The 27,332-nt window shown below is 20.3% G+C and overlaps 6 protein-coding genes across 6 annotated transcripts; 4 read left to right on the top strand and 2 right to left on the bottom strand.

Moving 5' to 3' along the window:
- Window positions 1–516: 516 nt before the first annotated feature.
- PADL01_0408500 (conserved Plasmodium protein, unknown function) lies at window positions 517–7,974 on the top strand (the record flags this gene model as incomplete). Its single annotated transcript, XM_028685205.1, has 1 exon — window positions 517–7,974. One exon carries the CDS (start codon window positions 517–519, stop codon window positions 7,972–7,974), a length of 7,458 nt encoding a protein of 2,485 aa, XP_028536726.1.
- Window positions 7,975–8,359: 385 nt separating this feature from the next.
- PADL01_0408400 (tRNA N6-adenosine threonylcarbamoyltransferase) lies at window positions 8,360–11,084 on the bottom strand (the record flags this gene model as incomplete). The annotated part of the gene is made up of 5 exons (XM_028685204.1): window positions 8,360–8,495; window positions 8,587–8,680; window positions 8,889–9,436; window positions 9,651–10,500; window positions 10,634–11,084. 5 exons carry the CDS (start codon window positions 11,082–11,084, stop codon window positions 8,360–8,362), a joined length of 2,079 nt encoding a protein of 692 aa, XP_028536725.1.
- Window positions 11,085–12,432: 1,348 nt separating this feature from the next.
- PADL01_0408300 (conserved Plasmodium protein, unknown function) lies at window positions 12,433–13,437 on the top strand (the record flags this gene model as incomplete). Its single annotated transcript, XM_028685201.1, has 1 exon — window positions 12,433–13,437. One exon carries the CDS (start codon window positions 12,433–12,435, stop codon window positions 13,435–13,437), a length of 1,005 nt encoding a protein of 334 aa, XP_028536724.1.
- Window positions 13,438–14,817: 1,380 nt separating this feature from the next.
- Window positions 14,818–18,226, top strand: PADL01_0408200 (perforin-like protein 1; the record flags this gene model as incomplete). Its single annotated transcript, XM_028685200.1, has 8 exons — window positions 14,818–15,112; window positions 15,241–15,435; window positions 15,550–15,989; window positions 16,141–16,349; window positions 16,437–16,627; window positions 16,733–17,160; window positions 17,318–17,714; window positions 17,856–18,226. The coding sequence occupies 8 exons, from the start codon at window positions 14,818–14,820 to the stop codon at window positions 18,224–18,226; spliced, it is 2,526 nt and encodes an 841-aa protein (XP_028536723.1).
- Window positions 18,227–19,122: 896 nt separating this feature from the next.
- PADL01_0408100 (sporozoite invasion-associated protein 1) lies at window positions 19,123–22,080 on the bottom strand (the record flags this gene model as incomplete). The annotated part of the gene is made up of 1 exon (XM_028685199.1): window positions 19,123–22,080. One exon carries the CDS (start codon window positions 22,078–22,080, stop codon window positions 19,123–19,125), a length of 2,958 nt encoding a protein of 985 aa, XP_028536722.1.
- A 2,522-nt stretch (window positions 22,081–24,602) lies between these two features.
- PADL01_0408000 (flap endonuclease 1) lies at window positions 24,603–26,621 on the top strand (the record flags this gene model as incomplete). Its single annotated transcript, XM_028685198.1, has 1 exon — window positions 24,603–26,621. The coding sequence occupies one exon, from the start codon at window positions 24,603–24,605 to the stop codon at window positions 26,619–26,621; it is 2,019 nt and encodes a 672-aa protein (XP_028536721.1).
- Between the last annotated feature and the right edge of the window lie 711 nt (window positions 26,622–27,332).

Below are 27,332 nucleotides of genomic sequence, written 5' to 3'. Positions count from 1 at the left end.
TATATTATATATATAAATGAATATATATATGTTATATATATTAACAAAATAAATTGGTTAGTCCTTTAATGGGTTATATATATATATATATATATATGTAATATATTATTTTTTAATATATATATAAGGATGGAGGATATATAATGTACATATATATATATAATATATGTGTACCTCTTTTTAGGAATAAAAATTATATTAAACCTATCAATATCAAAAATTTTTTACATTCTTATTTTTAATAAAATTACATGTTGTATTAATATTGAATAAGTGTCGAAAATATGAATTTTTTTTTTTTTTTTTTGAAGTCTAATTTTGTGACCTTTTTTTGTTCTTATAAAATTTAATACATATAAATTACTATAATATAAATATATATATATATATATATATATATATATATATATGTGTTTATTTATTTATTTATTTATTTATTTAATTTAGTTGTTCATTTTTATGTGCTTAATATGTTATCTCTTTTTTCAGAGTGAACAATATAAAAAAAACAAAAAAATGCTCATCATTTACATTTATTTTTTAGTGTGCTTTATTATTATAAGAGATGTAAAAACGCGAATTTCATATGATGAGATTATATCTTTTAATAACTTGAATGAAAAAAATGTATTAACATATTATAGCTATGATGATGATTCTGATGAGTGTTATATGTGGTATTATTTTAAAGAGGATTTTTTTGAAATATATTATTTAAAAGATGAATATAATATAATAAAGAAAAAACAAAGAGATCTAATTGACAAGGAGGATGCTAGCAGGACAGAAATGTGGAACAGTAACAATAATAATAATAATAATAATAATAATAATAGTAATATCATTGATTATAAATACAATACATTCTTAGAAAATCCTAATAATATCAACTCATGGATTATTAGTGACAATATTTGTTGTAAGGAAGTATTAATTTTTATAGATAAAAAAAAAGCTAATTGTAACAAATCGTTATCCTCATTTATCATAAGAGTAAATAATAATAATAATAAAAAAAAAAAAGAAGAAGATGAAGAAGAAGAAAAAAAGAGTTATATTTTGGTTGAATATAATGTAAACAGTCACATATATATGATAAATAATATTATTATAACATATGGTAATAAAACTGAGAAAAGACCCTTATATATTCTTACAGATAATAATAAGAAAATTAATTATTCTAAAAATGATATATTTGATATATATTATAATACAGAATATGTCGATTATATAAAAATATTATATAACAAAGTGGGAGGATATCATGAATTACATTTAAAGACAAAAGATAAAAAAATAGGTAAGACAAAAATCTTTATTATATTAAGAAATAAATGTAAACATATATTTATTACTATTCTGTTATATATTTATGAACATTTATTTTTACTTCCTAATAATACATATGTCATACCAGGAAATAATATAAAATTAGTTTTAAGAAAAAAAAATTACAATCAAACATATTATGAAAAAAAAGAAAAAATCAATAATTGTTTATATATATTTGTAAAAAACAAAAATATTTTTAAAACTTTTAATATACAACCTTTAAAAATGAAAACAAATATATATAAATCAAATTATTTCAAAGATGATGATAAGAATAAATATAATGATATATCTTTATATTATGATGATTATCCAAAAAAAAATTCTCATCTATACAATGATGAAGTGAAAAGGTCTGGATATGAACCTGAAAAATTATCTTTTTATCATTATTATAAATACATTGAATTTATAAAATATAAACAATATAAAGAACATATAAAACTTATGCAATGTCTAAAAGAATATCATATAACAAATTTTGAAAATAAATATAAAATTATGCATAGTGATGAATATGATATAATTCAAAATGATGTAATACAAATAAAAAATATATATAATAATAATAATAATAATAAAAATAATGATGATGATAATAAAATCAAAATACATGTTATAATAAAAAATGAACAAAACAATCAAACCTTTTCCTCATTCCTTTATTTATATCATGTACATCATATAAATATAGATTGCTTTTATCCTAATTATATTATATCACAACACATGATAGAATATGATATAAATAAAAAGAATAAGAATACACAGATACAAAATAAAAAAAAAATATATGAACAAGATCCATTAATATATATAGAAATGTTATATTTGAAATATCATTTTTTTTATAAACATTATTATTATTTTAATAATTATTATATACATCGATATTTTAAAATATATAGAAATAATACTACAAATCAGGAAGAAGAACAAAAAAAAGGGATACATGAAGACAAAATAAATTTGTTAGCAAACACCAAATATCTTTGTTTTATTAAATTAGTAAGTGATAATATAAAAGAAAATATATATTATAATAATTTAATAAATTCAAATGACAATAAAATAAGTAATTGGATTATAACTCCTATAAAAAAAAATAATTTTAATATGTTCATTATGTATACATTTGAAAAAGAGCTAGCTAAATTATTTTTAACATGTAATTATATGAAAAAATCAAATTTTTTACAAATATCATATGATAAATACGAATCAGTTAAGAAATATATTACATATTCTTCAAAAATAAAATGTTATATTAAAGAAGATATATTAATGTCTACTCTTTATATTTTTCCAGATGAAAAGATTTATTATATATGTTATGGAGGTATTAAAAATAGTTATATTATGAAGATATTTAATAAATATGATTTTATTCATGTACATGTAGTAAATGATAAAATGATTTCAATCCAATTAAAAAAAAATAACACACATGAAAAAGAAAATATAAAAGAAAGAAACAAAAAAAAAGATTATAGTAATGATAAAAAAAAATATGTTAATTATTCACATAATAATAAAAAATATAATGATTTGTTATATTTAATAGTTATACAATTTTGTGATCAATATAATATTAATAATTGTTTTATTTCAAAAATATATATAATACAAAATATACATCATTATTATATTATATTAGAAAAAAATACAATCGAAATAAATCAAACAACAAAAGCGTATGTCTACATGTATTATGATATAAGTAAAGCATATAAAGAAACAAAATACAGTTTATTCAAATATGTACATAATAATAATAAAACGAATAAAGGTTTGAATATAATATATAATAATCATAAAAAAAGAAATGATAAAATAGATGAAACAAGAAAAAAAAAAAAAAAAAAAAAAAAAAATTATTATTATGATGATAATAAATATGATATGTATAATAATATATACCACAAAAATGATAGGAATCATATAAATGGTTCCCATCTTATTCCTCTAACATTTTGTTTTTATAAAATACATAATAATATAATTATTAATTTTGATAAAACATATACAGATATAACTACGAATGTTACAAAATATTCAAAAGAGACAGATGAAAAATATAAAAATTCTTGTGGTTATTTTTATATAAAAGGAAAAAAGAAAGGAACAACCAAAATAGAAATAAAATATATAAAAGACAAATATATAGAATATAATAGTTTCATATTAAATTTAGATATATATAATAAAATAAATGCTTTATTTTGTGTAGATTTTGTATGTAGTAAATATATTAAACATAATCAATTAATCCATTTAATAATTTATGATGGTTTCAATAAAAAAATACCATATGATATAAATATTTCTTCTGAAGATGATAATAATAAAAATATAATAATAAAAGAAAATAAAATATTAAATAAATTATTTAATATAAAAGGTAATTTATTATTTCACAATTTATTTCTTGATGAACAATTTTCATCTATATTCCAATCACAATTTTATGGACATATATATAATCCAAAAAAACACAACTATAAAAATGTATGTTGTGATATGAAATATAAAAAAAAAAAAAGTAATTATTACATTGAAGATAATAATGATTCAGATTATGATACATATTTATATGAACAATTTATTATTTTCTCAGATGAAGATACAAATTTTTATCCTATCAAATTGTATAACAGAAAATTATTTGAGTATGATTTTGTTTTTAATTATGCATTTAAAGAAAAATCAATAAATAACAAAATAAAAAATATTAATAAAAATATTAATAAAAATATTAAAAAAAATGACAATCAAAATGATAATCAAAATGATAATCAAAGTGATAATCATAATGACAATCGAGATAATAATATGAATTATTTATGTTCATGTAGTAAATATTCTAATGTGTTACTTCGTCAAAGAAATTATTATAAAAATAAAAAACAGAAAAAAGAAAATATATCCAATGATATGTATAATAATACATATAGTGATATTATATCATATTATGATAATTTTATATATGTGCAGAAATATTATTTTATTTATGCTATGTATGAAAAAAAAAAAAATGATATTACTTCAAATATTATAATACAAATGAAAGAGAAACAAAACAAAAATATTAACAGTACTAATTTCTTCCCAATACATATTAAATATCCATCTTCTATACAAATGGTTATTTTTGACAAGCATCTCAAGAAATTATATTCAATACAAGATATTACATTTGACAATAATAATAATAATAATAATAATAATATACAAGATATACATTATCATCACAGTTGCAATCCTTGCAGTTTTAATATTTTATCATTATATAATAACCATAATTATTTTTTTAAAACCTTTCTTATAGACGATAAAGAAAATGTTATACTGACTAATGAAAATTTTAAATATATTCTCAAACCCTACTTTATAAATCTTCATCCCTTATGTTATAAAAATAAATCGCATTATCTAGAAAATGAACAAAATATAAGGAAAATTATTATAAATACAAATAAAAGAGTATTATTAAATCATACTTTTAAAAAAAATTATAAGAACTTATATAAATATAATCATAATAACTATCAACATGTTAATATAAATAATTATTATCCCTCATTTTTATTTTCATTCTCATTCTTGTCCTTAACAGTTGAATATAAATATATAAAAGAAAAAGAAACATATATATATGAAAAAGAATTATTCATCACATTTTATGATCAAATATATATAAATACTCAGACACATTTATATTTGTTCTATTCTCCGTTGGTTTATTATAAGATATATGTATGTAAAATACATAAAGATTTTATTCTAGATTATGATTTTAAAGGCAAATATAATAATCAAATAAATATAATATTTAACAATGAAAATATAAATGACAATAAATTTATTCAAAATATATCATCACATATGAAAAAATATAAAGAATCATATATTATTAAAGAAATTGATATGGTCACAAAAACAGATATATCAACTAATAATAATTGTTCTTCTTTATATATTAATTCAACACATATAAATCAAGGTATATTATATATATATAATAATAATAAATTTTTTTTTGAAATCAAACCGTCTAATATAAATATATCCTTTAACGAAATATCAAAAATAAAAATATCCTTGTCCTCTTCATTTTATAATATGAAAGATTCAATTATTTTAAGACTAGAATTTTTTAATAAATACAATCAAAAATTTTCTCATCAAATTCCTTTACAACTTTTCAAAATAAAATTATTATATAATTATAAAAAAATTAATTTAAATCTTATACAAAATGGATATAAGAATTATAATTATAATATGATCAAAAATATTAAATCTTTATTTATAAAACGAAATAAAGAAAATAAAGAAAATAAAGAAAATAAAGAAAATAAAGAAAATAGACAAAATAAAGAACAAATAAAAGACGAAGAAGAAGATATGATACTTTCAGATCTATTTTATTATGTAGATTGTCAAATTGTAGGTACATACTATATACAAATAGAACTCACATATAATAATCAAGAAAATAATAATAAAACTTATAAATATAAATCTATAATATCTAATATTACACACCTATTAGTATATTCATCTGGAAAATTATTACACAATTATTATGAAGAAAAACAACTTTCTGAAATTGAAAAAAAAAAAAAAAAAAAAAAAAAAGATAAAAATATAAAACAAACACATATACAAAAATATAAAGATGATGATGATAATTCAAATATAATAAAAAATGTTATTGGGAATTTTATTAATAATATAATACAAAATTTTACAAATCATAAAACAGAAGAACCAAACAAACTAATAATGAATGAACAAAATAATAATCATAATATAGCACATATTTTGTTACATCCATTAAATCAAAGTATTCAATTACATTTTAAATTTGATCATCCATATATATACAAAATATTATGTGTTTCAAAGAATTATTCTGTAGTAGTACCTACTATATTATATGAAAATAATAGTAATAATAAAGAACAATATAGATGTCACATCAAAACTAATAATATTGTAGGTAATACAGAAATACATATATATCCTATCTTTATAGATTATTTCAACATATTCTTATTACAAATAAAAAATTATAAAAATAAAAAACAATTTGTTAGTCTTCAAAAATATGATTTACATTTTCATGATATTGAAACATATTATATTAATTTTTGTAAATATAAAAGTAATCATCCTATTTGTATACAATCAGAAGAACTAAGAATTATGCGTCAGCTCTATTTTTTACAAGTACATATTAATCTTGATTATATTACGTCTGTCCGATTTATTAATGAACAAATTGAAAATACACTTTATGTTCCATTAAAAAAAACGTTCTATACATTTCTTATATTTCTTAATAAAACTGAAGATATTTTTCAACACATAGATTTTAAAGCTATGTATGAAAAAAATTCAAATCAAAAATTCTTTATTTTAGAATATTTTGCCGATACTGATTCTATTGTTTTAAATGATAAAAGAGAATGTGTCACGTTAAATATCAAAACATGCTTCTCACAATATCAAAAAAACGAAGAAAAAAATAATGGAATATTTGAAAAAGGTCATTCCATTATTCAATCTAATAATGATAATATAGATAAGCATACTTCAACAAATAAAAAATGTAACAAAATATTAAAAGTATTAAAAAATTCATCAGACACATTCTTATCTATTAAGGCATATAAAGAAGGTAATTATGTATTATATGTAAAATTAATTAGAAATAATAATATTATAGTATCAAAAAAATATAATATTGTTGTAACAAATAATATACATGAAGAAAAAAGATATAGACAAACCATACAGTTAAGTACCAATTCAATTTATAATGTTTATAAACCTTTTCATCTTTTTAAAATGTTTCAAATATATAATTTGTCACATATAGAAAAAATTAAAACACCACAATATTATGAATGTACATATTTTTCTTCTCATTATTATATAAATAAAAATAACATTGCTGATAAAAAAGGAATCATTAAAATAAAAATCAATATATCACATATCTATAGTGCTACTATAAAGAACTATTATACAAAATACATACCATTAAATGTGATACAATATTTTTATATTCATTTGTATAATAAAAATATGCAAAAGATTTCATTTCCATCAAATGGTAAACTTATTTTAAACATATCACATCCAAATATATTAGATACTACCATTATGAACAATAATCATATTTATATTATTCCGAATAAAATAGGATGCTCATTTATTAATATACATTTTGTTTTATATACAAATTATAAAGAATATGTTAAAACGGAGCAACAAAATCGAAAAATTATTTACATAGATAATTTACATTTATGTGTTGTAAACTCTATGAAACTAAAACATTTTCAAAAAAAAAATCATAACTTATATTATCCAAAAAAAACATATCAACTATTAAAAGGATACAATCATGAATTTTCAATGCAACCATATATATGTCTAAAAAATGTTATTAAAAAAACAAACAAACAAAATTTTCTTCCATATATATTAAACAAAACAAATTTTTCTCATATGTATAAATATTATGAAAAAACAAGTTTTATCAAAAATATAAATGATTATTTACTTGAGCCAGTTCATAAACATTATTCTATAATTAATGATCACTGTACCTTCATCAAAACATAAAAGGGACATCCCCTTAGTGTAAAAAAAAAATATACATATATATTAATATATTTTAAATATATTTTTTTTTTTCATGTAATAATTAATTATTTTTAAATCTTTGTCATAATTAATATTCTATAAATTTACAAAATATTTTGTCATTTTGTAATATATATGTATATATTTTATTATTTATTTGTTAATTTATTATTTTTTTTTTTGTGCATTTAAAATATTTTAAAATTTTAAAAGTGTTTGATCTTAAATTTAGTAAATAAATAAAATATCTTATTCTTAATTTTTTCAAAAAATACTAATATCTCATTATAATATTCCATTTGATAAAAAAAAAAGATGAATTTATTTGATATATACATATATATATATATAACATATTTTCCATTCATCCCTTATTATTGTCATAATATTGTAGCATTACATCAAAAATTATTATATCCGATAGAAGTAAAAAATTATTCTCCAATTTTGTTTTAACTGTAGTTTTTATGTCGATATCTGACGTGTCGTCATAAACATTACTGCAAGGAAAACATAAAAAAATAATATATATATATGAACAAAAATATAAAGATATATATATATATATATGTATAATTTTTCTTTTATTACATTTTATTATGTAAATTTAAAAAGGTGTTGAAGGCTATCATTGCAGCATTGTCCCTACTAAGGTTTAAAGGGGTCTTGTAAATACTCCAAGGGTCTATAAAATTTAAAAAGAAGAATATTAATATATATATTAAAATAATTTACTTGGTCATAAACAATTTGGCTTGTACATATATATTATAATATTTAAAAAAAAAAAAAAAAAAAAAAAAAAAAAAAAAAAAGCTAGCCATTATATAACAATATGGCTAGTACACATAAAATATTATACATATATATATATTTTAACATTATGAACCTACTTGTATTTTTTTTAAAAACAGTATCATCTAATAAAAAACTTCCTTGTTGTTTCAATTTTATAAAGTCATCAAAATTAAATAATTTGAATGTTGATAGAATGTCTTCACTTTTCCTTTTCTTTAAAAGATTTTTTAAATATATATTCCATGACAAGGAAGAATTATAATCATGATCGCTTTTGAGACTCTCTTTTGAAATTTTTAATACAGACAAGTTTTCATCATTAATTTTTTTCATTTTCTTCCTTAATCGTTTTTTTAAACGATTATATTCTTTTATTTGATTTTCTTCATTGTCCCGTTTTGCAGCCATATCTTTTAAACTTTGAAATAAAAAATTATTACAGCCAACTCCCCCAACTATAAATACATTTTTTATATTAAAATGCAGTTCAGAAAAATACATTATTTTATTCACTTGTTTTAATAAATGATGGAATATATTTTTCTGGCAATAGTACGCATATCTTGCTTTTTCTTTTTCAAATGATTTTTCACTTTTCAATTTTTTTATTATTTTACTCATATGATTGAAAATTCCAGAAAAGCTACACAAAAAAAAAATGAAAATTAATAAATATAAGAAAGAAATAAAATAAAAATTAAAATGAAAATTAAAATATAAAAGAGGGAATTAAAATAATAATATATTCAATATATATATATATATATATATATTTGAATTTATTTTTATATAAATATATAACACTTATAGGATATGAAATCACTATTAAATACACAAAATGAAGACTAAAAACTTACGAAAAATCAATTATATTATTAGTTGAAAAAGGATTAGGAAAAGGTTGAAAAGGATCATTTTGAATATTTTCATTAGATGCACATTTTAAATTTTTTATATATTTTTGTGCTTCTTTTTCAAGAAATGGTCCTCCACCTAAACCAACAGGAAGTTCGAGGAGTCTTGTAACCTTATCAATAACATCACCAATAGTTATATCCATTGTTGTAGATATTTTACACACATTAATAGCATTCTTTGTATCTTTCTGAACTTTGTAAACATCTGTACTACCTCCTGAAACTAAAATACAAAGATAACCATCTTTCAAATATTCCGTTTGTATGATATTCATTGGTTCATTATTTGTATCCTTATTTTCCTGACTCTCTTTTTTTGCTTCAGTATTATTTATTTTTTTATCATTCAATTTATTCTCTTCTTGGTTTTTTTTCTTTATTCTGTTTAGTACATATGACCCATATGTAAAAAAATCATCCTCAATCAAATTTGTTAATTTTTCTTGTGTGATAATATTTTTATTTAAAACTTCTAGAACATTTTTTATTTTGTTTTTATGCTCCTCATCATTTTTTATGCTTTCTGAGATGTTTAAATAAATTTTGTCATCCTTCTCATCTGCTTTGATATTTTCATTTTTATATTCATCACTATTTGTGTACGTATTCTTATCATTATAAAAATTAAAAAATAGTGGTGAAAGAATATGGGCAAATATATGATTTACAGCACTTATTTTGATATTTTCATTTTGTTTTTTTTTTTCTCCTATATAATTTTTTGCTGCTTCCATATTTTTTGCTATCCCTGGACAGGAACTAAAGCCATAACAGATAACACGTTTAGGATCTATATAATAAATAATAATATATATATATATATATATATATAAGTTTCTATATTATTAATAATACTTATAATTACATGTGTATACAATTAAAAAGAAATATATATATTTATATATACTAATATTTTTCTTTACCTATATTATCTAATATCTTGTTGACATAATGTTTTAAGAATAAACTATTTAAAGAACTTATAAAAAAAGGATATACACCTTCATAACTATGCACAACTTTATAGTGGGAAATGATAACATTTTTAATTATATTTAAATTGGTATCAATAACACTAATACAAGTATCATCACATGTATTTTCTATTCCAACTATATAATTCGATTTTTTCTTTTTCTTACAATTATTTGTTTGTAACAGAATATTGGGAATTTTTCTATATTTACATATATCATAGTTTACATTTTTCTTATTAAGATGTTTATTTATATTTTTTACTGCTTTCTGAAAAATATCACTAAATTTGTTATTCTTTATTGGGATATTATCAATTTTAAATGTATAGCATAAATCATGAATTAAAAATATACAACAGAATAAATATATAGCAATATGAGTACTTACATTTTTCATTATTTATTTATTACGAGTACATTTCTTTTGTAATTGTTCTGAATATGTTCACCATGAGTAAATATATAAATATAAATATATATATATATATATATATATATGTATACGTGTGTTAATTTTTATATTTCATTATAAGGTTAATGATATATCATTTTTATTTTTCATAATAATTTTTAGATTGTTTTATTTCATTCTTTTTTTTTTTTAATAAATATAATTTTATAAATGTTAGGTAAAAAAAATTACATTTTTTTTTTTTTTTTTTTGAATTATATATTATATATATATTATTCATATTATTTCATGAGTATATGTAAGAATAATATACCTTTAATTATACCAATATAATATTATATATATAAAATATATAATATATATAGGAAAATTTAAAGAGTGCATTATATGTTTGAATATGGTTTTTTAAGGTATAATTTATATTTATATATATATATTTTTTTTTTCTTGTTATATAAAACTATCAAATAATGTTGATCAATAAATTATAGGCTCAAAATTTTTAGTTGTATTTTATATTTATGTAATTATTTTATTTTAAAAAGAAATATTATTCTTCTTTAATTCTTAGAGTTTTTTATGTGACGCAGAATGTGATAATGTGTATGAAAAAAATTTCCATTTTTACAACAGTTCTATTTTATGTATAGAGAAACATATTACATTATATATATATTACAATGTTTGTATATATTTGGTATTTATTGTAAAGTTTTTTTTTTTTTTTTTTTTTTTTTTTAATAATATTATTATTATGTATCTAGCCAAAAAGGAATAAAATTCTGTAAAAAAAAAATTTTTTTTTCCCATTCGAACTAGCCAATATTTTCAATAATGTAAAACATATATAATAGGTACAAAAAAAAAAAAAAGGAAAATAAGGAAAAAAGAAATATTGTCTCATAAAAATGATATTATTATGGGTATTCTTTTTTTTTTTTTTTTTTTTTTTTTTTCCTTTTCAACTAGCCAATATTTTCAATCATGTAGAACATATATAATAGGTATAAAAAAAAAAAAAAAAAGAAAAAAGTAAAATAGGAAAAAAATTAAATTGTCTCATCAAAAATGATATTATTATGAATAATCTTTTTATTTTTATTTTTATTTTTTCTTTTTATTTTTTTTTGGGTTTATAAAAATTTCACATATCATTCTTCACTCAAAATAATTAATTTTTTTTTTTTTTTTATTTTAATATTATGTTCATTTTATTTTGAATAGTGGTTGCAAAATACAGGATAAAATTCAGGTTCTAATATAACTACTGTGCTTTTTTTTCTTTTTTTTTTTTTAATATTAAATTTTATTATTTTATTTATTTATTTAAAAAATGAAGATTTTGAATTTGATACTTTTGTCTATTATATTTCTTAAATTTTACAATGTATGTTGTATTTCTACAAGAGAAATACTACAAGAAAAAAGAAATGAGTTTCAAAGATACTCTGAATTTATTATTAATGAAAAGAATTTAGTTGATAACAATGAAAAGATAGTAAATGATTCAATAAGAACATACAAATATTATATGGAAAAAGGTATAAAAGAAATTGTGGCAATATTCATTTTTGATGATTTAAATATCACAAAAGCTAGAGAATTAGGAATACAAAACAAAGCAGATCATGAAATAAATATTAACAATATAAAAAAAAATATACAGAATATATATCCATTAGATGAAATAAATTCTTTTAGTGATCTTATATATAAAGAGAGGAAATTATTTTCTTTTGAAACTGAATATTCTGTTACTAATTATGTGTTTACAAAATTTGTGTTTCATGTAAAAATAACAGAAGAGAATGATGAAGAAATTATGTTTCTAATGATAAATAATGAATTAAATATGAAACAAAAAAATTTGGAAATAATAAAAAAAACAAATGAATATAATGGAAATAATAGTATTCCTAATGTTAATTCAAATTCTGTAAATTTATATCAAAAACATCCACAAGCATTTGTTCAATTTATAGGAGCAATAATTGGAATAGCTACATTAGTAAGCTCTATTTCAGGTGCAGTCTCTGGTATATCATCAATATTTTCAAGTCGTCCCGCCCCAACACCACCTGAATTTTTAGGAAACCAAAAATCCAAACTTTCAAAGTATGAAACTGGTACAAAAAAGGTAGAAAAAAAAGATAAGAAGAAGAAATATTACAAAGAAGAAGATGATGCATATTATGACGATAAATATTATGACGATGAATATTATGACGACGAATATTATGACGACGGATATTATGACGACGGATATTATGACGACGGATATTATGACGACGAATATTATGACGATGAATATTATGACGAATATGATGATGATTACTAATAATTTGAAGATACGATTAATATATATAAAAATATACATAATTTTTTTTCAGAAAATTTTTAATAATATATATATATTATATATTTATATACTTTTTTTTTTTTTTTTTATTTTAAAAAATTTGTTGTGGTGTAAATATAACATGTACAATTGAAAATATAAATTATTAAATAATTCGTAAGATAAAATTCTCACTGCTATAAAACTAATGTCTATTTATTTTTTTACATTGTGAAAAATATATAAACCAAAATAAAAATTCATAGGAATTAACTATATGCAAATAAATATATTGTTCATTTAAAAAAAAAAAAAAAAAAAAAAGTTCATTTCCCATCTATGATATTTATAAATTGAGACTTTTTAAAGAAAAAATACATTTAAAATATACAAAAAGAAACTAATAAATAATACATATAAGTGTAAAAAAATAAAATAAGGTGTGTTGTTTTATCTTAAATTTTGAGACGATAATTTTTTTTTTTTTCTCCTCACATAAGTATAATATGGAAATGTAACACACACATATATTTATATTATTTTTTAAGATTTAATTTATTTTTATATAAAAACAACGAAAAAAATATTTTTATGAATGCAACATGTTTTTATGAATGATCATTAAAATGAAAAATCATAGCTCTATAGGTTTCTGCTCTTTTTTTTTTTTTTTATAAATAAAACATGCATGCACATATAATTATATTTTTGTCTATTTTTTATTTTTTGTGTTAATGGTTCATTATTTTGGTTCTTAATAATAAATGATGTTGTTAATATAAAATTATATGTTATATAAAAAATATTGTATATATATATATTTTTTTATGTGTGTTACTTTCTTTATTTACATTTTTCCATAAGGGAAAACAAACCCATTTTATTAAAAAAAAAAAAATATAATTTGAATTATTAATATGTCTGAATATATCTATGTTGATCACTTTTTTTTTCTTTTTTTTTTTTCATACATAAATATATTATTACAATGTCATTATATAGAGAGTATTGAAAAAAATAATAAACTTTTATAAATTTCTCTTATATATTTATTTTGAATGTGTTCACTGACCTGTTTTTTATAATTCTTTTCATGATACAACCACTTCATTGTTATATATATATATATATATATATTTTTTTTTATTTTATGTTGTTTATTAATTGATTTGTTCCATTTGTTAGCCTTTTATATAATTTAATTTTTAGAGTATATTGGACCGTAATAATTTTACATATATTGGTGTAAAAAAAAAAAAAAAAAAAAAAACATGTCTTATATATTTTGAGTAATAATATGAAATATAAGGAAATACGATAAAAAAAAAAAAATAATTTATATATATAATAAAATATAATATACACATATATATTTACAAGATGAAGTTACGTATTCTAAAAAAACACTATTACGTAGTGTTTATATTGTTATATTTATATGACATTAGTTTTTTTAAATGTATACGTTTGAATCATCGTAGTATTTATAAGAATAAATACAAGAATAATGTTCATACAGGAACTAATGAGAATATAACAAGTATAGAAAAATATTCCAATGTTTTATGTAATAGTATATTATGTAAAAATGATAAAATTAGTTCATTTATAAATCAAAGAAAAAATGTAGATGAAGATGAAAGTGAAAATGATGATATGTATGAATCTACTACAGGTATTTTTTTAAATAAATATATACCTATATGTATTTGTACTTGGCTTATTATTATTTATTTTTTTTTGCTTATTTATATATTATATATTATATATTATATATGTGTCTACATTTTTTTCATTTTTTAGCTGGGAGCTCATCTGAAACTGATGACGAATCTGATGAAGAGCAAAATGAAGATAGTAGCAATGACAATTCTGATGAAGAACAGAATGAAGATAGTAGCAATGATAATTCTGATGATGAACAAAAGGATAGTAGTAGCAATGATAATGATGATGACGAAAATGAAGAACAAGATGATGTTATTGATAATGATAAAGGTAAAAAAAAAATAATAATAAGAGGAAATTATAAATAAATAAATATATATATATATGAATGTATATTTTTCATATACACAAGCTTACATATATATATATTTTTTTTTTTTGAAGGGGATAAAAAAATAAAACATTCATTCAATTTAGCAAACGAAAGCAAACACACAAAAGAAGAAAAAGTGAAGGAAGAAAAAAAATTAAAAATATACGATTTTATAAATGATAAAGAAAAAAGATTAAATTCTAATCGAGAAGAGAATGATGAAGATAATGAAGAAAAAGATGATGTGGATGAAAATACGTTAGCAAATAGCAATGTCATAAGTAAACATACATCAGTATTCCCAGGTTTATATTTTATAGGTATAGGTTATAATTTACTTTTTGGTAATCCATTAGGAGAGGCTGATTCATTAATTGATCCAGGATATCGAGCTCAAATTTATTTAATGGAATGGGCTTTAAGTAAGGAAGGAATAGCAAATGACTTATCAACATTACAGCCACTAAATGGATGGATAAGAAAAGAAAATGCTTGTAGTAGAGTTGAATCGGTATAAAAAAAAAAAAAAAAAAGGAAAAATAAATGAAAAGAAAATTATTTGATAAATATAATATATATATATTCACATATATATATATACCATATACTATCATGTATATATAAATATTGTCTAATTTAATATTTCATTTATTTATTTCCAGATCACTGAATGTTCTAGTATTTCAGACTATACTAAAAGTTTATCTGCAGAAGCAAAAGTATCAGGTTCTTATTGGGGTCTTGCTTCTTTTTCTGCCTCAACAGGATATAGTAGTTTTCTTCATGAAGTAACCAAAAGATCTAAGAAAACTTTTTTGGTTAAATCAAATTGTGTAAAATATACTATTGGACTTCCACCTTATATTCCATGGTAACAAGCATAAATATAAATCGACATATATATATATATATTTTTATTTATTTATATGGTGTAATATCTAAATTTTATTATTTGTAGGGATAAAACTACTGCTTATAAGAACGCCGTGAACGAACTTCCTGCTGTCTTCACAGGGCTAGATAAAGATAGTGAATGTCCTTCAGATGTTTATGAAGAAAATAAAACAAAAAATAATTGTGAAAATGTTAGTTTATGGATGAAATTTTTTGATATATATGGAACACACATTATTTATGAATCACAACTAGGTAATACATACAACAAAAATATATACACATAAAACAAACATATTAACATATACATATATATATATATATATATATATATTATTATGCTTTAATTTTTTTTTGTAGGGGGAAAAATTACAAAAATTATAAACGTAAGTACCTCATCTATTGAACAAATGAAAAAAAATGGAGTTAGCGTAAAAGCAAAAATTCAAGCTCAATTTGGTTTTGGAAGTGCTGGAGGATCTACCAATGTAAACTCTAGTAATTCCTCAGCAAATGATGAACAGAGTTATGATATGAATGAACAATTAATTGTGATTGGAGGGAATCCAATTAAAGATGTTACAAAAGAAGAAAATTTATTTGAATGGTCTAAAACGGTTACTAATCATCCTATGCCTATAAATATAAAATTAACACCTATATCAGATAGTTTTGATTCTGATGATTTAAAAGAATCTTATGACAAGGCTATAATATATTATTCAAGATTATATGGATTATCTCCTCATGATACTATGCAAAAGGATGACAAGGACATAATCAAAATAGTAATAAGCACACAATCATTAAATGATACAAAAATATATATATATATATATATATATATATATATATATATATATATATATGTATGTATGTATACATCGTTTTATATAATATAATAAATGTAAATTCTTTATTATTATTATTTTTTTTTTTTTTTAGCTAACAAATGCCGATACCGTAACTAAGAATAGTGCTCCTCCCATTAATGCACAATGTCCACATGGAAAAGTAGTTATGTTTGGTTTTTCCATTAAACAAAATTTCTGGGATAACACAAACGCATTAAAGGGATATAACATAGAAGTATGTGAAGCAGGTTCTAATAGTTGTACCTCTAAGCAAGGAAGTTCAAATAAATATGATACATCATATCTTTATATGGAATGTGGAGATCAGCCTTTACCATTTTCAGAACAAGTGATCAGTGAAAGTACATCAACATATAATACTGTAAAATGTCCAAATGATTACAGTATCCTTTTAGGATTTGGTATATCCTCTTCATCTGGTAGAATCAATTCAGCTGAGTATGTTTTTTCTACTCCTTGCAGACCAGGTTATTACCCAAAAATTTAATAAATAAATATACTAATACATATAATATATACATATAATATATACATATAATATATACATATATATATACATATATATATACATATATATATATAATCAACTTGTAAATTGTTATTTTTAGGAATGAAGAGCTGCTCCTTAAATATGAACAACGATAACCAAAAAAGCTATATATACGCAGTATGTGTTGACACTACCATATGGTCAGGAGTAAATAATTTATCACTTGTTGCTTTGGATGGAGCACATGGAAAAGTAGACAGATCAAAAAAATATAGTGACGGAGAATTAGTAGGTACCTGTCCTTTAGATGGTACTGTATTAACAGGATTTAAAGTTGAATTTCATACTTCAAGTCCATATGTACAAACACCATTTGAAAAATGTGCCAAAAGTTTAAAAGCATGTTCTGTTCATGGTTCTGGACATGCCATAGGTATACAAAATTTCAAATCCTTATTTATTTATATGCTTTGCAAAAATAACAAATGAACAAAAATTTTGTATTATGAATATGTCAGGAAAAAAAAAAAAAAAAAAAAAAAAAAAAAAAAAAATTAATATTAACAATAATGATGATGATTTATCCTTTTCTCTTATTTATCTCCATTTCATATGATATTTTAAAAAAATAGATAACAAAATAAATAACCATTATAATTTATGATATACTATACATACATACATAAATACATACATATCTTTTATAAAAATTTTTATTGTTTTTTTTTTTTTTTTAAGATATACATATAATATATGTATACACAAGGATAATTTTTATTTTTTCGTCTTATTCTTATTTTTTTTTTACAATATTTTATAAATAAAACTTAATAAACCTTCGAAAAAATAATAAACATATTATATATAAATATATACATATGTATGATGAATATAGTTGTATTTGTTTTATAAAATAACATTTAATTTTTTGTAATAATAATTTTAAGGGAAACACCTTAGATTTATTTTACACTCGAATAAATTATTTGAAATCTTTTTAATATTAAAATATTAGTTATTTTCAAAATTTATGTAAAAGTACAAAAATATAGAAGGATGCACAGAAATAAATTTTCTTAAAAACGTGTATAATATATATATATATAAATATATACATATATATATGATATATAATTAGAGTAAAAAAAAAAAAATGTGTAAAGATATATTTAATTCTTAAACACATAAATATATATACATTTTATATATATATATAAGGGAAAAAATAATTATGAGTAATAAATTTTATTAGTACAACAAAGCAATTATGAACTGCCATAAAAATAAAATAATATGAAAAATTATGATAATTTGAAAAATATATAACGGTCACATATATATATATATATATATATTATATGTTTGTGTTAGGATTATAAAACGATTTAATCATTTTGAACGTAAACACTATGAGTATATATATTTCTAGATTCATTTTTACATGCATCAACTGCTTTGATCTCTTCTAACATCCATGTCCCACCCATAGAACCTTTTGGTAACAAGATTTTGTGATGTATTTGTTTATTTTCTGTACCTGTTGGTAATGATGTTCTGTCAATATCACTTCTGTGTTTTCCACCATGTGGATCTCTTAGATATACAAAAATATAATAAATTCCTGATAAATTATCATGAACATTAAAACTGAGAGATACTATGGTTTCTCCATCATGATATTCATTAGCTGGTTTACTTGAAACTCTTACATTTGATACAACAGGTTTTTGTTTATCTCTTACACTTATAGGATATAAACGAGCTGAATATTTATCAGAAGAGATATTTACAGTTTCTAGATTTCCTGCTATATCTTCAATAGAAATTTGTCTTAAGAAATATGTGCTTCCTATACAATATTTTGGAATTGTAACTGGATTTAAGACTTGAAAACATTTTAAATTTCTTGTATCCATATTTGTATATGATTTACATGAATCCATATTTACTTCTCTGAATCCTCTTGTATTTATATCTCTTACAAAATAATCTGCTTTTAACATTGCTGTATTAAATTCAGGTGGATACATTTTATATGTACGTCCGTCATATGAGTAGCTTTTATTTTCATAAGCAGCAAAACTTGCATAAGGTCCACCATGTTCTTTTATTAATTCATTTTCTAAAACCATTACATGTAATCTTAATAAAGCGTCATTTGTTTCTGTAGCATCATGAGTATAGATAGATATGGAATCTAAAAGTGGAGTTGGTTTTTCTACATCTTCATTTTGATTATTAACATATAAATAAAAATGAAAGGATCCTAAACCAACATATCTTTCTATATTATTTTCTCCTGTAAATGTCATAGATTCTGCTGTCCATCTTCCTCTACTTTCATGTTTATTCATAGTAAATTCTCCATATAATTTATGACTACATGGTGATCTATCTTCTGTATGAAAATATAAATCTCTAAAAGTTTGTTGTTCTGAAAAGATTCTTGCATAACCATGTTTGGCGCAACCATTAGAAGAACCTTCATTAGATAATAAAGAAATATATATTTTAACTAATTTATCTTCAGTTGGGTTTCCTATAACCTTTGCCCGTACTCTTGTAACTTTTCCAGGGAAATAAAATACTTCATTACCTAAATTAATAACATCAAATTTATGAGTACCAGTTGTAATATAAAATCCACCACCAAATAAATTATCTTGAATCCATTTGAATTTATCGAATGATCTAGAATTTAATAATTTAGAATTTAAAACATATGTAGCCATAGATTCTGCAAAATCTTCTGCAGGATTTTTATCATGAGCATATGCTGATACAAATTCTACTTCTAATTTTGTAGCCCATTCACTAGGTGATAAAGGTTCTTTATACCATTTTCCGATCTTAACCCATTCTTCTTTTAATTCTTTTGAAACAGTGTTAACCCATATAAAATGTGCGACTTCATGAATAACTAGATGTGATATATCTACATAATTTATAAATGCTGATTCCATAAATTCAATAAATGAATTATTTTGTGATCCAGCAGGATAAGCTACAGCTGGTGCAGTTGGATATACTGGATGTTTAGTACCATTTTTTCTTCTTAATAAATATGATAAACCTTGTACTTTTTGAAGTCCTTTTGGATATTCATCCCATGAAGTAGCCATTTCTACAAGTTCTTCCATATTATAATTCCATGATTGATAATTATTAGATGGATAACCAGACATATTTGTTATTAATTCATAATCGTATTGTGGATCTAATAAAGTAACACCATGTTTTTGTTGAAAATAAGTAATAAATAAAGAATAATTTAATGATAAAAGAGCTCTTATTAAAACTTTTTCAACTCTTCTAGAATAATATCTTCCATTACGACCTCTGTTATGAACAAGTTTTTTAGAATATTCAAATGCATGTTTAGAAACATGTATTATGGCAGAATAATCACAATTAGCTTCTTCACATACTTCCATTTTCATATCAAAAGATCCTAAATCTTCATTAACTAAAATCCATTTTTGATTCTTTCTTTGTTTTGATCTAGCATTCTTATCATGAGCAGATATTTTTACACAATCTGGAAATTCAGAAACAACAGTTAATAATCTTTCGGCATACTCAGAGCTCCATATGCCATGTAATACAATCCCATAAAATGTATTTAAAGAAGTAGCTGCAGCTGAAGAATCTATTTTAAATTCTTCTGATAACTTATTACCATGAATTAAATCTGCTTCATCATTAAATACTGTATTTATATTTTCTAAAGCTAATGGTGATGATGTTTGTAATACCCAATTATAAATAAATAAGTTATTATTAGTTTCATATGGTATAATTTTTATGACACCACTATATTCAGAATTAATAAATTTACATTTTTCACAGGGCACTTTTATTTTTATAGCACTAGGGGTCATATAAGTACTTCCATAAGTACGTAAATAATATTTACCATCACTAACAGTAAATCTAAATTGTGAATTTGTGTGATCTAAATGTACTATTTGTAAATAATCAAAATAATTAGAATATTGAGAACCTAAAGCAACAGATATCGGATGTCCTATTTTTATACCATCAACTATTCCTGTAATTTCATAAGAACCTGAATCATTAGATGTATGTTTCTCTCTATCATGCATCATATTATTACTAGATACAAATGTTTCCATAAAATTTATTTGTCTATAAATATCTTTTCTTTCTATCACATTTTCAACTTCAGGTAATACACTATGTGTATTTATATCTTTATTGTTATCTAATACATTTGTGTATTTTATATTATTTGATGAGTTCCCAGATTTTATGTTATATCCTATAGTTCTATTAAAAACCAACACCACCAGAAAAGACAGCAAAGCAACAAATACTTCCATATAAAATGAATATTTTAAAATAAAAAAAAAATGTGTTGCAATAATTTATAAGAATATATATATATATATATATGTAAATTTATATGCTTTTAAAAGAAAGAAAAAAAAAAATTACATAAATATATATTATATTATATTATAAGTAAAAAAAGAAAAAAATTACAGGTGGTTTTTATCTCTACATATATATATTTAATATATTTATGATCTTTACGTCTGCATGCTTTTTTCCTTTATAAAATAAAAAGAATATACATTTTTATATAAAATTCATATATATATAAAAAATTACAAATATGTTCCTTCGACATACAAGATGTAAAAAAAAGAAAAAAAAAAAGAAAAAGAAAAAAATGTAGAACAATCTTCGACTTATACTTACATTTATATCTAAATAGATATATGAAAAAAAAAAAAAATATATATATATATATATATATATATTTTGTTTTTTTTTAAGTTAGAGAAATAAAAAATAAGAAACAAAATTTTTTTACTAAAATTAAATAAAGTAAAAAACAAATATATAAATGTATGTAATTGGCTTATAAATATATATGATAATACATAAACACATTCATTTACTTTATATGATCTTTTATTTCATATTTATTTACATTTATCATATTATATATATTTTATTTTTTTATTTGTTAGAGGAATTTATTTTTTATTATAGGAATATTACATGAAAAATGCTTTTATAAAAATGATTAAAAAAAAAAAAAAAAAATGTCTTGGCTACCTATAATATGAATCCATATTTCTTCCCCTCTTCAAATTATTCCATTCAAACATCAGGGGAGGAAAAAAAAAAAAAAAAATAGGAAACATGCATGTAATGATAAATATAACAATTGGATGATGGGTGATTATTAAGAATCAAGCTCAATAAAAAAAAAAAAAAAAAAATTAAAATAAAATAAAATAAAAATATAATATTTTTTAAAATATGAATCCATTTAATTATGAATTTATAACCCTATTATATTTACAACATATTCAAATGTTGCACCTTTTTGATCTTTATAGAGATACATGGAGAGTTGCTTATAAATTATTTTCATATATTTTTTATATCTTGATCATATTATAAAATACACACAATTAAAAAAAAGGAACATTTAAAAAAATATATACACATATATATATATGGATGTATATTATAAGTGTATAATTTATATAATTGAAACTATTTTTTTTGACATTTTTCTTTTTTAAGGGCGTGCTTAAAAATAAAATTAATATTTTTTAATATTTATGTCAATTATAAAAATTTGATTTACTTATTTATTTATTATTATTTGGACAACAACAACAAGGAAAAAGAAGGAAAATAAAAATGATCATTTTATATATTATCCTCACATGCGTATATATTTTTTTTTTTATTATATCAACGTGGATATTGAACATGTGAAATGTTACACATATGTGGATAATCTCATAAGTATTTGGAAAAAAAGAAAAAAAAATTAAATTAAGTTCTATATTGAAATATTTTTATATATATCTTAAAAGATACATATCCCTTTATAAATTATATGATAAGGTTCTTAATATATATTTTTTTAAAAAGGACCACAAAAAAAAAAAAAAAAAAAAAAAAAAAAAAATTATCTGCACATATATATATATATATATATATATATATTATATGGAAAAATTATAATGTTATAAATTACCTTTTCTTCTACTTATAAAAGTGTAAATTAAATAAGTATACGTTCTATTCCTTCACATATATAATTAAATATGTAAATATATATACATATATATTTTTTTTCACATATATACTGTCTAAGTTAATAAAATACAATTTCTTTCGGTGTGCTTGTATGGCTCAAATATATATATTATATATATATGAGGAGAATACATACTAAATTATCTCCTCTCAAATAAAAATATATTACATAAGGATAATAATTATATGTTTATATATATTCAATATATTATAATTTTATAAGTTATAATAAAATAGAAAAGGAAAATATTAATACGTGCAATAAATATATATAATATAATATATTCATATTATATTGTCGAGAAAAAAAAAAAAAAAAAAAAAATTAATACATATATATTATATATATATATATATATTTTAACATATGAATATAAGAAAAAAAAAAAAAAAAAGAAAAGCCAAAGATAAAAAGTACAATTGGCTATTTCCCAAAATAAATAAATAAATATATATATATATATATATAATATATATATGTGCATCATTTTAATGTATTTTTGAAATGTAATAAGAAGATCATTATAAATATATACATATATATTATATATTTAGTATATATTTATATGTATATACTTGTACATATTTATATTAGTATTTTCATTTGTTAATACTATTATAATATAAAAATATATACATACTCATATAATATCTTATATTAATATATATATATATTTATATATATGTATACATATTAATATATTCACATTATAATATATCAATTTAGTTATTTTTTATTATTTTTTTTTTTTTTTTGTTTATACTTATCTAACAAATGGGAATTAAGGGATTAACGAAATTCATCGCAGATGCGGCTCCGAATGCAATAAAAGAAATAAAGATAGAGAGTTTGATGGGTAGGATTATTGCCATCGATGCCTCTATGTCATTATATCAATTTATTATAGCTATTAGAGATTCTGAACAATATGGTAATTTAACAAATGAGTCAGGAGAAACTACTTCTCATATTTCTGGGTTAATGTCTAGGAGTATACGTTTAATGGAAAATGGATTGAAGCCCATTTATGTTTTTGATGGTGCGCCCCCTGAATTAAAAGGTTCTGAATTAGAAAAGAGAGGAGAGAAGAGACAGAAAGCTGAAGAGTTACTAAAAAAAGCAAAAGAAGAAGGTAATTTAGAAGAGATAAAAAAGCAGAGTGGTAGAACAGTACGTGTTACAAGAAAACAGAATGAAGAAGCAAAGAAATTATTAACATTAATGGGAATTCCTGTTATTGAAGCTCCATGTGAAGCTGAATCTCAATGTGCTTTTTTAACGAAATATAATTTAGCTCATGCAACAGCTACAGAAGATGCTGATGCTTTAGTTTTTGGTACCAAAATATTAATAAGAAATTTGAATGCAAATGCTACATCCAATCAAAATAAAAATAAAAATAATAGTAAGAGAGGTTATATATTAACAGAAATAAATTTAGAACAAGTTTTAAAAGGTTTAAATTTAACTATGGATGAATTCATTGATTTTTGTATTTTATGTGGTTGTGATTATTGTGATACCATAAAAGGTATAGGATCCAAAACTGCTTATAATCTTATAAAAGAATATAATTGTATTGAAAAAATAATAGAAAATATTGATCAAAATAAATATCAAGTACCATCCAATTTTAGATTTCAAGAAGCTAGAAAATCATTTATAAATCCAAACGTCTTACCAAAAGAAGATATTAAAATTGATTGGAACGAACCACAAATTGAAGAATTAAAACATTTCTTAATTAAAGATTATAATTTTAATGAACTCAGAGTAACCAATTATATTAATAGATTATTAAAAGCTAGAAAAGTCACAACACAAAGGAGATTAGATAATTTCTTTACTGCATGTACGAAGAAAAGTACTAAACTAATAGTTGAAGAAACCAAGAAGGAACAAACACTCTCTACACGTAAGGGGAAAAAAAGACCTATCGCAGCTGATAAAAATAATAAAAAGGGTGTTAAGAGAAAAATCGAACAAGGTAATGCAAATGGGGATCATAAAATGAAGGAGGAAAATAAAAGTGTGGATAATGAAAAAAATGTGGATGATCAAAAAGATATGGATGATCAAAAAGATGTGGATGATCAAAAAGATGTGGATGATCAAAAAGATGTGGATGATCAAAAAGATGTGGATGATCAAAAAGATGCGGATGATCAAAAAGATATGGATGATCAAAAAGATGTGGATAACCAAAAAGATATGAATGACCAAAAAAACATGGATGACCAAAAAAACATGGGTGATGAAAAAAAAAGTTTGGATAATTTCTCTTCAAACCTTTTTGACAGTGATAAAGAATCCGAATCAGGTAATTTTATAAAAAAGGAAAAAGAAAATATAGATAATGAAAAAATAAATGATAAATTACCATCCTTATTCGGTGACTATTCACAAATACGTCACATCGAAAATAAGGACACTAAAATTGACATTAATAGTAATAATAATAATAATAATAATATTAGTAATAACCATTTTAATAATATAAGTAGTAATAGCACATTAAATAGTAGCACTAAATTAAAAAACGACGACACCCTTAAGAGTAATTCACCTCTAAAGGACGATACGTCAAATAGTTATAATAATATTAAAAATAATAACCATACAATTAATATTAACAGTCAAATTAATAATCATAAACAATCTATATCTAATAATAATTTAAATAATATTAATAATTCTACTGAAATAAAAAAAAAAAATACTGTATTTTTATTACCTTTTTGTCCAAAGGATGTTACTAATGTAAAGAAAAAGAAATATATTCAAAGATGCTGAACAGGAATTGTATATAAAGAGAACCAAAAGAATATTACACATAACAAAGGGATTATATATATATTATATATATATATATATATATATAATATCGTTTTGTTTTATTTTTTAATATATATTTTTTTTAATTTTTTTTTTAAACCGCTTTTATTTTTTTAATTTTTTTATCCATTAGCCAATTTATTACACGAATTTTTTTTTTTTTTTTTTTTTTTTTTTTTTTAAATATTATAAATTATAATTTCTATTTTTTTAATAAACGTGTCAGTAAATAAATATCGGATGTATAAAATTTCATAACGATGAAAAAAAAAAAATTAAACTTTATATTTTTTTCTCATTTTTTAAATATATATATATATACACAAATTATAAAATTATAAATATGTGTATGATTTATTTTATATGCTTAGGTTCCCCCTATAAAAAAAAAATAAATAAATAATTATATATTCACCTTGAAGAAAATTTAAATGTTTATAAAATGTTTTAATAATATGGATGATATATAATTGTTTTTATGAATCTACAAAAAAAAAAAAAATAAAAAAAAAATAAAAAAAAATACATATAAATAAATATATATATATATATATATATATATTAAGATATATTCTTATTTTTAATGGTCACACGGTTTGAATATAAAACATGTCAAAATATATATAATTTATATATTTATATATATATATAATATGATTATTTTATGCT

Source organism: Plasmodium sp. gorilla clade G2, assembly GCF_900097015.1.
Source record: "Plasmodium sp. gorilla clade G2 genome assembly, chromosome: 4".
NCBI classification, from domain to species: Eukaryota; Apicomplexa; class Aconoidasida; order Haemosporida; family Plasmodiidae; genus Plasmodium; species Plasmodium adleri (nom. inval.).
Note: the sequence above shows the minus strand (reverse complement) of the source record. Positions and strands in the feature narration are given on the sequence as shown.